Source organism: Sus scrofa, chromosome 7, assembly GCF_000003025.6.
Source record: "Sus scrofa isolate TJ Tabasco breed Duroc chromosome 7, Sscrofa11.1, whole genome shotgun sequence".
Classification (NCBI taxonomy): domain Eukaryota; kingdom Metazoa; phylum Chordata; class Mammalia; order Artiodactyla; family Suidae; genus Sus; species Sus scrofa.
In genome coordinates, this window is record NC_010449.5 from 98,866,122 (window position 1) to 98,882,443 (window position 16,322).

At 42.5% G+C, this 16,322-nt stretch overlaps 1 protein-coding gene across 1 annotated transcript in view; it reads left to right on the forward strand.

The window, feature by feature from the left end:
* The window catches only part of TTLL5 (tubulin tyrosine ligase like 5), a 267,739-nt gene that overhangs the window by 43,784 nt on the left and 207,633 nt on the right, over window positions 1-16,322 (forward strand). Inside the window, exons 10-12 of the mRNA XM_021099539.1 lie at window positions 5,867-5,968; window positions 7,724-7,818; window positions 8,995-9,102. Coding sequence (XP_020955198.1) covers window positions 5,867-5,968; window positions 7,724-7,818; window positions 8,995-9,102 — 305 coding nt within the window. The remainder of the gene's footprint in view (window positions 1-5,866; window positions 5,969-7,723; window positions 7,819-8,994; window positions 9,103-16,322) is intronic.

Here is a 16,322-nt window from a genome sequence, read left to right on the forward strand (position 1 = left end):
CTGTCTTGAGAGCTTTTCCTAAAGCTTGATTTCATTAAGGAGGTGGTTCAAGACTCAATTCCTCATGTAAATTTCAGTATGTGTGTTAGGAGAAGTATTTGCAAACTTGGTCCTAGGCTAGCTAGTAGAGAATTACCACTTTTAGGTTGTTTCTAATAAAAGAATTGTGTTGATGCTTTCAGACCTAACTAGGATGAAATATGAAATGTGAAGATCTAAATCACAAATCGCAAACCTCAGTGTTCACAAGGACATTGACTAAACAGCTGGCTAGGTGGAGACTGGAGAACCAGAGCTCACATGTACCATCTAAAGGGCATTTACTATTCAGTGGCAACAAGTCTGTGATGCATGGTGGTGCTGTGATCTGAATGTGACCTCCCAGGTTTACATATTAAAATCCTAACTCTCAAGGTGGTGTTATTTGAAGGTGGGAGTTGTTTTTTTTTTGTTGTTGTTGTTGTTGCTATTTCTTGGGCCGCTCCTGCGGCATATGGAGGTTCCCAGGCTAGGGGTCCAATCGGAGCTGTAGCCACCGGCCTATGCCAGAGCCACAGCAACGAGGGATCCGAGCCGTGTCTGCAACCTACACCACAGCTCACGGCAACGCCGGATCGTTAACCCACTGAGCAAGGGCAGGGATTGAACCCGCAACCTCATGGTTCCTAGTCGGATTCGTTAACCACTGCGCCATGACGGGAACTCCCTGAAGGTGGGCGTTTTGAGAGGTAATTAGGTCATGAGGGTGGAGCCCTCGTGAATGATTAGTGCCCTTTTATAAAAGAGCCCTGGAGAAATTTCTCACCCTTTCTGCCCTGTGAGGGCACAGTAAGAAGGTGCTGTCTATCTGCCTGCATCTTAGTCTTGGACCTCAAGCCTCCAGAACTATGAGAACTAAATTCCTGTTGTTTATAAACTACATAGTTTATAGTATTTTGTTATAGCAGCCCAAATGGACTAAGATAGGTAGTATTGCCAGATCTTCTGGTTTTTTAAGGCTGAAAAATCTAGATTTTTATTGAGAAACTTACTTTTGTTTTTAAACGTTTAATTTTGAAACCATTTCAAAGTTAAAGAAAACCTGTAAAAATAGTATTTTGTCTAGAGACACATTCAAATTCGACCAACTGTCCTGATAGTGTTCTTTATAGCAGAAGGATCCAAATCCAGGGTCACATGTTATATTTAGTTGCCGAGTCTCTTTAGTCTCTTTGCTCTGAAACATTAACTCAGTCTTTCCTTGACTTTTATGACTTCATTATTATTATTTTTTTCTTTTTTTATGGCTGCACCCGAGGCATATGGAAGTTCCCAGGCTAGAGATCGAATTGGAGCTACAGCTTCAGGCCTATGCCACAGCCACAGCAACGCGGGATCCGAGCTGTAAGTGTGACCACAGCTCATGGCGATGCGGATCCGTAACACACTGAGTGGGGCAAAGGATCGAACCGTCATCCTCATGGATGCTAGTTGGGTTCGTTTCCCCTGAGCCACAGTGGAACTCTATGACTTCAGCAGTTTTGAAGATTTAGGGTAGTCATTTTGTAGAATGGCCCTCAATTTGGGTTTGTCTGATTTTTTTTCATAATGAGATTCACAGTAAATATTTTTGCCTAGGATGTTACGGAAGCGATGCTGTGTTCTCATTGCCTGATTTCGAATGGCACATAACTGTTTAGTGGTGTTTGACCGCTTGATTAAGAGGATATCTGCTTTAAAAATTTGGTTGTGATGATTGTTGTACACTTGTAAATGTAATAAAATTCATTAAGTAATTAAACAAAGAGAAAAAAAATGAAGGTTAAATTAAGACTTTCCCAAATAAAAATAAAACAGAATTTGTTTCTAGTAGATCCATCTTATAAGAAATACTGAAAATAGTTCTTCAGGCTGAAAGCAAGTAACCCCAGAATTTAATTTAAATCTACATAAAAAAACAAAATTAATAAAGATAATTTATATAATTTTAAAAAACGAGGATATCTGCCAGATTTCTCCACTGCAAAGTTACTTTGTTGTCCCCTCTGCAATTAATATCTTATGAAGAGATACTTTGAGACCTTGCAAAATCTCACCCTTCATCATTTTCACCCAGTAATTTTAGTATGTATTGACCTTTCTTGCCTGGATGAATTATTTCCATGGTGGTGATTTTCTAATCCACCATCAGATGATGATTTTCTAGTCCTATCATTCCTTTTTAGTATTTGGCATTTTACTCCCAGGAGTTTTCTTTCCATCTTGTTTATTTATTTATATCCACCAATGTGGACTTAAGGATTCTTGTGTTATGTAATGGGTTATAATCCTTTACTGTAATGATTTACTTCGATGCCCAAATTGTCCCAGATTTGGCCAATGGCAGCCCCTTTAAGCTGGCTTTTGTGTCCTTTTGACTTGTCCCCTTATTCTTTGAGCACAGGAAATTTCAGGTTCATCTTCTTTTCTGCCCCAGCCCTGAATCAGCCCTTTTCTCCAAGGAGCAGTGGTTGCTTATAATGGAAGATACTATTGAGAAATCGAGATCTAGTGCTAGAAACAGTCAGTGTTCTGGGGTGTCTCTGTTCTCAGGTCCTCGCAGTGGAGAGACCTAGAAAGCGTGTGTGTGGATATACCTACATGTACGTATACATTACACGTACAAACTTACATCTTATTTATTTCTATGTCACTGTGTTGAAGAGCAGGGGTTCATACTCATGCCTCCAATTCTAGCTCAAAACCATAGGGTTCATACTAGTTTTTTCCCTTTTCATGTTTTTTTTCTTTTCTCCAAAAGTGAGAAATCTGACTTCCATTATCTTCAACATATTTATTTACTCAATTGTATGCAGCGGCTCTCCTGACCTCCCTGTCACCCCTCCATTCAGATGTCCTCCTTGTGTGGACTTGGCCCCCTGTGGGGCCACCACCCTGCTTGGATAACCTCCTTGTACTGGGCTGCCTTCCCATGCTGTCTACCACTTCCTCACATGGGCCCTGGCTGCCATCAGGCTTCAGGAAGGAACATCTGAATTTTAAATGTTGGCCAAATGGGAGTTCCCTGGTGGCCTAGAGGTTAGGACTAGCCACTTTCATCACTGCGAACCTAGTTCAGTCCCTGGTATGGGAACTGAGATCGCACCTCAAGTGACAGCATGCCACAGCAGGGGGAAAAAAAATCTGGCCAAGTTATTCAAGTTTAAAACAAAAACAAGAAAATCTTTGTGAATTAATCAGAACTTGATTAGTAGGCCAGATCTGAGACTAGTGGAACCTCTGATCTAGAAACTAAGAAAAAAATGTTGGAAAATGGTGACCAGAGATGAATATGGTCTGTTTGATACAGATTTGAGTGAGAACCATTAGATTCCTCCTGGACTGGGGGGAGGGATGAGTGTTTACACCTGCCTCTCCTCTCTCCGTGCTCTTCTCCCTTCTATGTGGGGACTGAAACAGTGCAGCACTTCGGCCCCTTTGGGTGCCATTTCCACTGAACTGAGGTTTTCTGTTTTTATTTTCTCTAATTCTTTTTTTTTTTTGTCTTTTATCTTTTGTTGTTGTTGCTATTTCTTGGGCCGATCCCACGGCATATGGAGGTTCCCAGGCTAGGGGTCCAATCGGAGCTGTAGCCACCAGCCTATGCCAGAGCCACAGCAACGCGGGATCCGAGCCGCATCTGCAACCTACACCACAGCTCACGGCAACGCCGGATCGTTAACCCACTGAGCAAGGGCAGGGACCGAACCTGCAACCTCATGGTTCCTAGTCGGATTCGTTAACCACTGCGCCACGACGGGAACTCCTTTTCTCTAATTCTTACTTCTTACCTTTTTTTTTTCTCTGTAGAACTGTAACATTAATAATGTTGTCCTTACTGATTTTCAGAATATAAATGCCCCAGCAAAAAGGAAGACTAGGAAGAGGAAAGATGACAGATGTGTTGGATACCAGTTTATAGTTTGCCCCTAAGCCTTTTCACGTTGTTGACCAAATTAGATCAGGTACTCATGTTTAGAAGAGATGAAAAGCCTCTTTCTCTGAAGCAGAACCTTTTCCTTCCCTCTAAATCATTATTTTGGGGGAGAGATGGCAGGAGGTATGTCACTGTGAGGTAATGTCTGGTTGAGGCAGGCAGCCTCTGTGGGGCCTGCATGGGCCCCCTTCGCATTTCACAAGAATTCAGAGAATGACTGTTTCCCGCTTGATTGGAGAATCTCTGAAGAAGGAGGATTGGGATATATAAATAAGGTTTACTCACCATGGAGTGACATAGCTGAAGTTAAGGGAGAACTACTAGAAGCTTCTGGAAAATCTGGGGCCCTTCCCAAGCATAGACATGAAACTTATCAAACTCTTGTCCCTTAGCCACATATGCTTGGTCAACATTTTCTCTTTGTCCACATCCTTCTTCCTGGCCTCATGTTTGTTTATTTTAGTTTGGGGTGGTTTTTGTTTATTTTTTTGTTTGTTTGTTTTTTTCTTTTCCCACTTTTCTTTCTTTGGCTCTTGTATATTTCTAGAACAGGGAGTTAGGGAGCAGAGAGAGTGGGTGAGTGAGAAGAAATAGAGAAGAGGAAAAATTTTAAATGCTGCCCTTTAATGTGGTAAAAATTTCACATTGACTTCATAGTCTGAGTAAGCACATGTAAATAATTTGTAAATCATATGAAAGTAAACTTGTGGCCTTCCAGGATTCTTTTTCACACACTTGGATGTGCCTCTTGGGAAAATGACTTTCGTGAGGGTGATACGGTTATAGTGGTATGTAAACAGGGCTTGATATTTACCATAACCATTCGGCTCGAGTGTCCTTTTGTTGATGTTGAATATCACTGGAAACTTTTCTCTTTCCTCGACTGCTTCCTTCAGTGGCACATACATTTTATACTTTGGTCTTCTTTTTTCTTTTTTCTTTTTTTAAGGGACGCACCCTCGGTGTATGGAAATCCCCAGGCTAGGGGTCTAATCGGAGCTGTACCTGCCAGCCACGGCCAAAGCCACAGCAACGCAGGATCCGAGTCACGTCTGCGATCTACACCATAGCTCATGGCAACACTGGATCCTTAACCCACTGAGCAAGGTCAGGGACTGGACCAGCGTCCTCATGGATGCTAGTCAGATTCATTAACCACTGAGCCACGATGGGAAGTCCACTTTGGTCTTCTTTTGACAACAGTCCAGGATATCAAATTGCTGCCTTATTTTCAATGGGTTCCATGTTTAATCCCTTTATCTTTTATCTTCATTCCAAATTCAGGAATTAATCTACTGTGTGCTCATATCTATGCTGTAATGTTGTTAGTGCTGCCATTATTGTTTTCTTAATTTTATGGATCAGTTCAGTTTTTTCTATGGATGCAAGTTCTGAGTCTGTGTATTGTTATGGTGTCCTTTTTTTGCTTTGTGCGTAATATTTTCCATAAATGGTTTAGTAGGCACTCAGGTGTGGGCCCTCAGGTATTTCTTGACCATCTGATGCCCCATCATCCACAGCATCCTATACACAGTTTCCCTGATGGTGCATAACTTTTTTTCATTTTTCATCCTCCCTGTCAGTCTAAGGTTCTATATCAGAGAAGCAGCATCGCATGGTTAAGATCATGGTTCTGGAGTCAGCTCTTTTTTGAGCAAGTTACTTAATCTCCCAGGTCATATTTTAATTTTTACATCTATTTTTAAAATTAGATTTAATATTATCTCCTTCAGAGAATTGCTTTAAAGGTTGGATTAAATGTGATATACATGAAACACTTAGCATGGGAGTTAGCACTTAATAAACACTCAGGATCTGAGGAGGATGCACCTTCCCTTTATTAATATCTCACTGGTGCTGTATTTCCCCGAAACCCTGTTCTTGACATTTAACCTGTGTCCTTTCTGTCAGGTTTGCAACCGTGCGATATGACCAAGGAGCCAAGAACATTCGGAACCAGTTCATGCACCTGACCAATTACAGTGTGAATAAGAAGAGCGGAGACTATGTCAGGTACTGGCTCTGCCTGAGCCGGAGCCAGAGAAGTCAGTTGGAGATGCAGGCGTTGGAGAAGTGCAGAGTCAACATGCTGCACTGGAGGAGAGAGCTCTACTTTTTTATCCTTGTAGCTTCGAGAAAGCTGTCAGAGTCGTTGAATGTAGTTTTGAGGCATATCTGCTACTGCTTCTCTGTTGCTGGCCCAGTCACCATGTCCCCTTTATCTACCAGCAAATGCCTGCCTTCCCAAGTTTCGTCTTCCCTCACTTGACTTAGGGGTGGGAATTTTATAGGCATGTGGAACTTTTTAGAAGTCAAGAAATTAGGTCATTTCAGCACTTGGCAAAATGTATCAAAAGCTTCAAAAATACTTGTACCCTTTGACCCGGCAATTCCATTTCTAAGAACTAAACCTTAAGAAATAACAAAGGATGTGCCCACACGATCAGAGACTAGAATGGCCATCACTGTACACTGTCAGGTGGCAAAAGCAGGTTACCACACAGGACCTGCAGTTTCACTTTATTTTTCAATATATCTTCTTTCAGCTAAAGCTGTTCCCCCTGCCCCAGGGGGTGTGGGGGAGGGAAGAAAACTGGAAGGATATATCCTAAATGTTAACAGTGCTTCACTTTAATGGATGGGATTATGGGTGGGTGATATCGGTCGCCTTCTCTGTGCTTTTATGTATTTCCTAAATTTTTCTTAAGGAAATACTTTATGATTGGGGAGGGAGTTAGGAATAAATTAAATAAAGAAAGAAATGAGGCCATCTCAGAAAAAGATTCAGTGGTAGGGAGTACCAGCCCAGCTGTGTGGAAATATTCTTTCTGCTCTGTTTTCTTTCATCCTGATAATTTTGCCAGAAAGTGGAAAAATAAAGAAGAAACCCAAATAGTTACTTTCTACTCAGACTAAAAATAGGTGCCCAGAAGGTCCAAGGAAAGAGAGAAAGAATCTGGAAGTGATGGCATAGTTGTCTAAGCTATATAGTTTTCATTGAGGGTCCTTTGACCAGTGTTTGAAATTGCTTGAAGATACAATATCCTTCGCTTTGGAAGATGAGCAAAGATGCCCCTGGTGGGGGCGGGGGGAATTGATGGTAGGGAATGAGAGGGTGGCTGCAAAACACAAATTTCAGATTATAAGACCCTTGCAAGAGTCAGGGGACTCTGCCCCGTGTGCCGCTTTGTGGCTGCAGTGGTGGTGTTCTCCGTTACGCCTTTTGCGGCTCTAATGAGCTCTCTTGGGTGATACCTCAGAAGGTATCCACAAAAGCTGTGTCTGTCATTAGACAGGAGAGAGCTTACTCCGGATACCAGAGCAGTTCTGTGCTGGGTCAGCTCAGTAAAATACTGCTCTAGATATACTCACTAGCCCAGCTAGACTCAGTTCTGGTCTGAAAATTGGCATTGCTTTGTGGTCTCGTGTGACATTTACCTCATAGGCCAGGTTAGTATCCCCAAACATTTCAAGCTATGAATGTATGATAACCACTCTTAAATCTGTTTACATTCTTTCACAAATTTCTTCTACTCCTTCATGATGCACAATTGTTTGGTTAAGAAGGAATTTACCTCCTTTTCCCGTCCCCTCTCAGTAAGGCAAGCTACATGCGTTACAGAAAGGACTGAGAAAAAGTGGGTGCGTGGAAGTCAATAAAAGGAATATTTTTCTAAAGACTTCCAGGGAAAGAGGAGTTTGTAAAAGTCTTGTTTCCAGAGCCAGGCCTAGTGGCATGTGTGACCTTGATCCATTCGTTTGTTTTAGTTGTGATGATCCGGAAGTGGAGGATTACGGGAACAAATGGAGCATGAGTGCTATGCTCAGGTATCTGAAACAGGAAGGCAGAGATACACTGGTGAGTACCAGGCCTTTTTTTTTCCTTTGACTTCTTTTTTGACTTTGTGTAACTTTACCATTGTCTCTTTCCAGGAGTCATTCTCTCTAATTCTAGTAGTGTTGCTGAGTTATCTAATGGGATCATTGTTCTTGGTGTTAATTTTTCCTGCTTGTTATGAGATGGAGAATAATGGGCTTACCATGGCTCTCCAAATCCTCTTTCTTTCTTTCTTTTTTGGGGGGCCGGGGACATGCATGTGGAAGTTCTTGGGCCCAGGTTGGAAGCCGCACCACAGCAGCGACCTGGGTGCTGCAGTGACAATGTCATATCCTTAATCCTCTATGCCATAAGGGAACTCCATCCAATTCCCTTTTCTGGTTTCTGGTTTGGAAGACAACTTTTCTGTTTAATCTTTAGAATGTATCCTTCTTGAATGTTGAACCGCTAACTATAATACTGTCAGCTTGGGAGTTCCTGTTGTGGCTCAGTGGATCGTGTATTGGACTGGTATCCACGAGGATTCGGGTTTGATCTCTGGCCTGCTCAGTGGGTTAAGGAGCCGGTGTTGCCATAAGCTGTGGTGTAGGTTGCAAACATGGCCCGGATCCTGCATTGCTGTGGCCTGTAGCCTAGGCCAGCAGCTGCAGCTTCAATTAGTCCCCTAACCTGGGAACTTCCATATGCCTCAGGTGTGGCCCTAAAAAGCAAAAAAAAAAGTTACTGTCAGCTTTTTATGTAAAAAATTATCTGTCTCCATATTGGCCCTGCATTCGAGTTTCTCTAAGGCAATCTCTCTCATTCATGTTGCTGAATTGGAGAATGGATAGTGTCCACTTTGAGTACAAGGATTGGAATCAAAATGGACAGTATTGCTGAGCCTTGAGCAGAATGGAAAAGAGTATGCCAGAAGGCCTATTGCAGTCCGCAAAGGGAAGGGGGAGAGGAGGAGAGTGAGGGCGGAGGCTCCTTTTCTATTCTGTCTCTGTTCTTGTCATGGGGTCCTACCTGAGTACTTCTCCCAGCACCTCCATTCTTGATTGGGTCCCCCCATTCACAGACTTGCTTTTCCCGGAGCACCTATTAGCAAGACTGCCACATGGAGTCTTTTTTGCATGAGCACGAGTGCTTTTATAAGTATACTGTGTTCTGGAATCTCATCCTAATCCATCTTATTATAGTGTTTTTTCTTCCTTTGTAGCATTGATGGCCCATGTAGAAGACCTGATCATTAAGACCATAATCTCTGCTGAACTAGCTATTGCCACAGCCTGTAAAACCTTTGTTCCTCATCGCAGCAGTTGTTTTGGTAAGGAACTCAAGAAACTTAATATGATTTGTGCCAAGGAGTTTGGGAAGTTGGGATGGGGTCCTGGGGTAGAGAGGCTCAATGATTCTACAGGAGTCAGAGGCATGTGGTGGACTTTCTTTCTGAGCTCACGTAGCATGTGAAGGTCCCACTCAGAGGTCAGCGGTGAGCTTGGTTGGAGGTCCCCTGAGGACTCACTAGCTTTCTGTGTGGGAAGCAGGGATTGGCACTAAGGCATGGGTCTCTTTGTCAGAGTGCAATCAGAAAAAGTCTGCAACGGACTGTACAGGAATCCAGCTCTAACAAATATATTCCAGAGCTCTTTGGCAGCCAGACTGGGAACTGTTCCAAGAAGCTCTGGCTGGTACCAGTATGTGCTTTCTCCCATTTTCCAATGACTCCTCCTTTTTGTTTTAGTCTTCTTCCTAGTGGGTCCCCCCTCGCCCTCTTTCTTCTCCCCCTTGTCCCCCCCCCCCCCATTCCCTGATTGCACAGAGAATGAGTAGGAAATAGATCACAACTACGGGACCTGTTGCCCACTGATCCACTAGCTGTGACTGCAGCACCGAGGTGCCCAGGCACATTTGCTCTCTGTGTGGATGGGACCTCCTTAGTGCCTGCTGGTGTGAGCATCTGTGAGGTTGTCCAGGCTTTCAGCACGGGCAGGCTGTGTTAGTAAAACAGTAGGGTCGTTGGTGGGGGCATAATTAAAGGAATACGTAGGAAGAGTGTGAAAGTCATGGCTTGCTTAGGAGACAGGGCAACAAGGAAGGAAGGAGCATGGCCTTTAGAGTCTGATAGACTTAGTTTGAGGCCCATTTGCACCTCCTACTAGCTTTCTGATTTTCAGCAAGTTACTCTAATCCTGTGTCCTCAACTATAAAATGGCAGTAATGGTGGAACCTGCCTTCTAAGAGTATCTTGAAGATCAAATGAAACAATGTATGCAAAGCCCTTGGTACATGACTCGCCCTTAGTTTGTACTCCATAAATTGTTTTTTGTGTTTTGGGAATTATAATTAGACATTATAATTTTTGCCCTTTTTATTATCACAAGAGTCTGTACTTGAGGGGCACTAAACAAAGGGAAGTGTTGAGACACTGAATAGAAGATGGTAGATAAACCAGGACCTAAAACTAGAGGAAAGGAAGAGGTTATGATCTCTTTGTATCTTTTTAACATGCAAATATTTTATGTCTTCTAAAACCCTTAAATGGCTCCCTAGGCTTAACTTGTAAATAGACACTTGATATGACTTCAAAATCTCTAAGGATCTGACCCCAACTGACTTTCCTAGAATTCCTTTTCCCCTCTACACCTTAGAATCCAATGGTACCACTGAGGACTCCATGCCTTTGGGCCTCTGCATAAGCTCTGTTATCCAGTTGGAAGACCCCTCCCTGTCTGCTCTGCACATTCCGCTTTATACTCTTTTCATTCTTTTTCAGTTTCTTTTCTCTTTCTTTCTTTTCTTTCTTTCCTTCCTTCCTTCCTTCCTTCCTTCCTTCCTTCCTTTCTTTCTTTCTTCCTTCCTTTCTTCCTTCCTTCCTTCTTTCCCTCCTTTCTTTTCTTCCTTCTTCTTCCTTCCTTCCTTCCTTCCTTCCTTCCTTCCTTCTTTCTTCCTTCTTTCTTTCTTTCTTTCTTTCTTTCTTTCTTTCTTTCTTTCTTTCTTTCTTTCTTTCTTTCTTTCTTCTTTTTAGGGCCATACCTACGGCATATGGAAGGTCCCAGGCTAGAGGCCCAGTCGGAGCTGCAACTGCCAGCCTACACCACAGGCACAGCAATGCAAGATCTGAGCCTCATCTGTGACCTACACCACAGCTCACCACAAAGGTGGATCCTTAACCCACTGAGCAAGGCCAGGAATCAAACCCATGTCCGTATGGATCCTAGTTGGGTTTGTTACCACTGAGTCCCAACGGAAACCTCCCTGTTTATATTTTAAGACATAGTTTGACATAGTTTGATGTGCCTCCTCCAGGAATCCGTGCCGTACAAAGTGCCCTGTTGAGTCTTCTCTCTCGGGCTGCTCCATACTTGTTCCCTGATGTTCTCTTCCTACCTGGGGTGACTGAGCTCATCTTCTTGAATTCTTAGTTGGCACTGTGTCTCCCCTCTCCCCTGCACCTTTTACCATCTCCCTGGACCTACCAGGTCCTTTCCTAACCCTTTGACTTTGCACCTGCTTTATCCTGTGTCTGAAATATATTTCTCATGTTACTTTACATGAAAGATTACTGACATCTATTCAAGACGAAGTCAGGTATCACTTCTTTGGTGGCATTTTCCCCACATCTTCCAGTCAGAGTTAGCCTCATGCCCCAACCCCTGCCCTCTATTCATAGTCTGCAGTGGCCTCTGTATGTCCTCTTGGACCCATTTACGTGTCTCTCTCCCCCACTGGACTGGAAGCTCCTTGAAGACACGAACAATGCCTCCCTTGTTTTTGCTCCTGTACATGTAAGTGTTTTTTTCCTATTGGAGGATATTCAGGAAATGTTTGTTGAATGAATGGTTGGTACCTGCTTGAATTGCCTTTTGAAGGCCTGACAGTAGGCTTCCCACTGGACCTGGTTTGGTAGGGGCCTGGACCTCTTGGAATTATTGCAAGCTGTTTGAGGAGAGGGTATGGGAAGTATAATTCCAACTTCAAAAACTTTATTGGATTAAAAAGCAAATGTGAGTTGCTTTTCCACATCTCCTTGGCTCTTCTATGAGAGTAAATTTCTAGTAGCTCTCAGTGTATTTAGAAATCATTGCAAGCTCTTCTGAATATTTCCTTTTCTATTTTGTTTTTATTACCCGAATGCCTTTTGGAACCTTAAGAATTTCTTGACCTTAATGGCATTAGAAGTCCTGATGTGAAATAAGCAGTGACTTTCTCTTACTCTGAAATAGCCCCTAAGACTATTTCATCAGCCACGGGTCTACTTCCCTCCTCCCTGCTTGTGTTCAGTTTTAATAAACTGAGTGCATCTGGAGTTTTTTAAACTGTTGACTATCTTCTTGGCTTTTGTGGTTCTAATTCCCCTTCCTGTCAGCCCTGGGATTTTGTGTGTCTAAGTAACCTCCCCCCACCAGAAATGATTGTGTGTACGTGTGTATGTTTGTGTGAATCTCTTTGCCTCCCACTGGTTCCCAACCTCCCCTGGGGTTTAAGCTACAAGGAAAAAAAAAAATCTGTTTTTTTTCTTGTCTTTTTCATTTGTTTTAGAGTAAACAGGAATTGAGAGCTTCCCAGAAGAATTTGGCCTGAACAGAGCATTGGTGTTTTAGAGGAAGCCAGTAGTCTGGTGATGGGGTTCACTGTAGTCCTTCGGTGGTCGTTTCTGCCCTTCCACATTATGTGGATGTTTGCCAGGAGCGTTCCATTAGTATTGAAATGTTTCTGGCCTGTGATTTCTTTCTCACCCTACCACCTGTAGTGTCCAGCTGTGTTTCCAGGTACCTTCAGGATTCCCATTCCTTGGTTTATTTATGCAGTTAACTTTTCTCAGTTCCTGCTGTGCTTGAGGTATAGATTTATAAAAGTTTGTTCCTCTCACAGTAAATTTTGCAGGGGATAATATATACAAATTCTTGCATTGTATTAATAGCATTTAAATGTAGGCTTAGGGACCTTCACGAACTACCAGAAACAGCCCTTTAATAAACTTTTTCATAGATTTGTACATCTGAAAAGGATCTCAGAGAATAATGAGTCTGTATAAAGAAACTGAAGACTCTTGCCTCAGGTTCTAGAGCTAGTGAGTGGGAGAACTCGGATGAAAAAGGCTCAGCTTGGAGAAGAGGAGTCAGAAGATGGGTTTTGGCAATTGCTCATCTTGATCACAGGGCCCTTGATCAGTAGGATTTTTGATGTCTCATCCAATAAAACAGACTTTTGACAGTTTAATTTTTTAAGATTGTGCAAATGTGGTACCATGTGAAATATATGCTTAAACAGCAGCCCTTTAAATATGGCAGTGAGATAACTGATTATGAGAGCAGCTTTTTTTTTTTTTTTTTTTTTTGAGCAGTTGGAGAAAAAACAGCTCAAAACAACAGGAAGCTAGCTATCCTTTAAAGATGCTGCTGCTGACAGTGGTTTCACGTACGTGTATGAGGATGGCTCAAGTGACAGGCTATGACCCTGGTCCTCTCTAGCCTGAGAGCATATGAACCAGCTGTCATGCAACATGTAGATGTGATCACACTGGCCTTGTTGAGGTCGGAGACCAGGGACATCTTTGCTCGGGACGAACCATGCCCAGTACACTCCGTTTTGTTGAGTACGTGCTGGTCAAGATGGCCGACATTCTGAAAGCGGGGGTCTCCATAAATACTTGTTGAAGAAATGAAAGTGGGCAGAAATACATTTTATGATGTCAGCTACTTGACCACCAAAAAAATGATGAAAGTCATCTAACACAGTCCACTTTTTTGAGATAATTCTCTTTCTTTTTCTTTTTTTTTTTTTTTTTTAACTTTTTTTGTGTGTGTGTCTTTTTTTAGGGCTGCACCCACAGCATGTGGAGGGTCCCAGGCCAGGGGTCAAATCGGAGCTGTAGCTGCTGCCTGCGCTATAGCCGCAGCAACGCAGGAGCCAAGCCGGATTGCCAACCCACTGAGTGAGGCCAGGAATTGAACCCATGAACTCATGGATACTAGTTGGGTTTGTTAACCACTGAGACAAGTTGGGAACTCTGAGATAAGTTTCTTTTCTGGCTTATCCCATGCTCCTGTTTAGATGGGAAGGGATGTTTACTCTAGAAGGGACTTAGTAGCCAGTACCAACTGTTTGTTAAGCACCTTCATTGGTTATTTCCTTTAGTCCTCTTAACAGTTTTGTTGGTATTTATTACTCATGTTCTATGGACAAGGAAAAAAGATTCAGAGAGGTTAAATAATTTGTCCCAGGTCATGCTGTTAATAAATGACAAAGCCAAGTTTGAGAGCCAGGTCTCTCTGGCTCATTTTCCACCCACATAAAGACAAGTTCTGATGTGTCCGGCCATTTTTGGCATGCCCCATAGCCTGGGTTCTCCTTCTGCCCTCCTGTAACTAGATCTTAGGAAAAATGATATCATCCTTTTTAGCAGATCAGGCCTGAAAAGGGGTACTCTTTCTGTTCTAATCAACAGTACGTAGTTCTGGGTATTCCTTTCAAATCTACCTTTACATATGGTAGCCAGATACCATATTGATTTATTGAATGAACTAACAAATTGGCTCTGGCCTTTTTTTTTTAGTTAGTTCATTTTCCTGTGGGATTTTGATCTGCTTTTCTTTAACTTTTCCTTCTGGACCCCAGAGAAAAACTTCCTCCTTAGATTTTCAACTCCAATCCAAGGCCCAAGTGAAAAGAATTTCCTTTATTGAATAACATTTGACTGACATCAAGCACTGGCTAATGTCAGCACTTTCCAGTTTGAGGGATTACAGCTTCAGTTGGGACTTTATTTCCGGGGAGGGTTAGTGGGTCGATTCCAAAACTCATGGTGTGACATGTTTAGCAATCTCTTGGGCCTTGGATGCATTATTATTTTCTCTATCAAAATGTCTTTTCTCCCTTCCTAGAACATCTTTTATTAAGTTTTTCCTTAATATGTCTTAATATTTAAAATTTTTAACTGGAATTTCTCTTTACGGTTGTTGGCTTTGTTATGAGTAATTCAGGTCTTGTGGTTAGGGTTATTTTGGGACACTAGCTGCATATTATCTTGTCTTTCTCAAAAATTGTAGTGTTTTAAATTTAAAACTTACTTTTTTCTTTCAGTATTTCTTGATTGCTTCCTGTGTGTTTGTATGGCTCAGGCTGTTGTTTTTTTCTCTTTGTGCTTTTTATTTTATTTTTGTTTTTTAAAGTTTTATTGACATCTAGTTGATTTACAGTGCTGTGATAATTGGTGCAGGCTGTTTGATATAGAGCAATGAATGAAACATGGCCCCTGCCAGGAGGGGTGGGAGGAGCAGACGTGGAATGACACGTGGCAGTGCAAGCAGTAGTGACTCAGGTGCGCTTGGAGGATGCAAGGGGTTAGTGGCTGTGCCTAGGGGAGCCAAGGAAAGCCATTCCTAGCACAGGGAACGTGGCATGTGAAATGCAGTGTCATGACAGGATGTGGCAGGAAAGGTGAAAAAGGTCAAAAATGAAATGGAAAGGTCAGTGTAACTAGATGTAGCCTGCAGTGGCTGAGGTGGCGAAAGATAAGGTTATGGAAGTAGGTGGGAGCCCAACTGTAAAGGACTTGCATGTTTAAATTCATCCTGTAGATGACAGACAGCCACCAGAGTTTTTTGAGCAGGGGAACAATAGGATTATCTTATTTATTTATTTATTTTTTTTGCTTTTTAGGACTGCACCCGTGGCATATGGAAGTCCCCAGGCTAGGGGTAGAATCAGAGTTGCAGCCACCGGCCTACATCACTGCCACAGCAACACCAGATCTAAGCAGCGTCTGCGACCTATACCACAGCTCACAGCAACGTTAGATCCTTAACCCACTGAGCGAGGCCAGGGATCAAACCCGCATCCTCACGAACACTATGTTGAGTTCTTAACCCACTGAGCCATAATGGGAACTCCAGCTTATCATTTTTCCTTTAACTTTTATCACGACTTGACCCAAAGCTTGGTGTGACAGAATTATAACAAAGGGAATACTGTACAGCATTATTAGAAGTGACTAACTTAAAATCTTCCAGGGGCCAACCTGACCTCAGTGTCTATTGCTAGGCTACTCACTGCCTGTCTCTATCTAACTGTTAGGTTTGTGTCATAGAAAGCTGATTCTGATGGCCATGTGGAGAAATGGAGAGACTGCAGTGGGGAGAGACTAGTGCTAGGGAAATGCTTTGGAGATAAGACGTATGCAGTGATCATATGCACTCAACCATGTAACCTAGCAATCCCACCCTTAGGTATTTACCCAAGAAAAATGGAACCATATGTTCACACAGATACCTTTAAAGGAATGTTTATAGCAGTTTTATTCATAATCGCCCCAAACTGGAAGTAGTCCAAATGTCTATCAGCTGTTGGATGGGTAAGCAAATTGTGGTCCATAAAATGGAATACTGCTGAGAATGAAGGAATGAATTACACTACTGATATGTGTGATAATATTGGTAAGTCTCAAAAGCACAATGCGGAGTGAAAGAAGTCACTCTCAGAAGGCTACATACCATGTGATTCCATTTATTTGACTTTCTGGAAAAGGCGAAAAATCGGAACCGT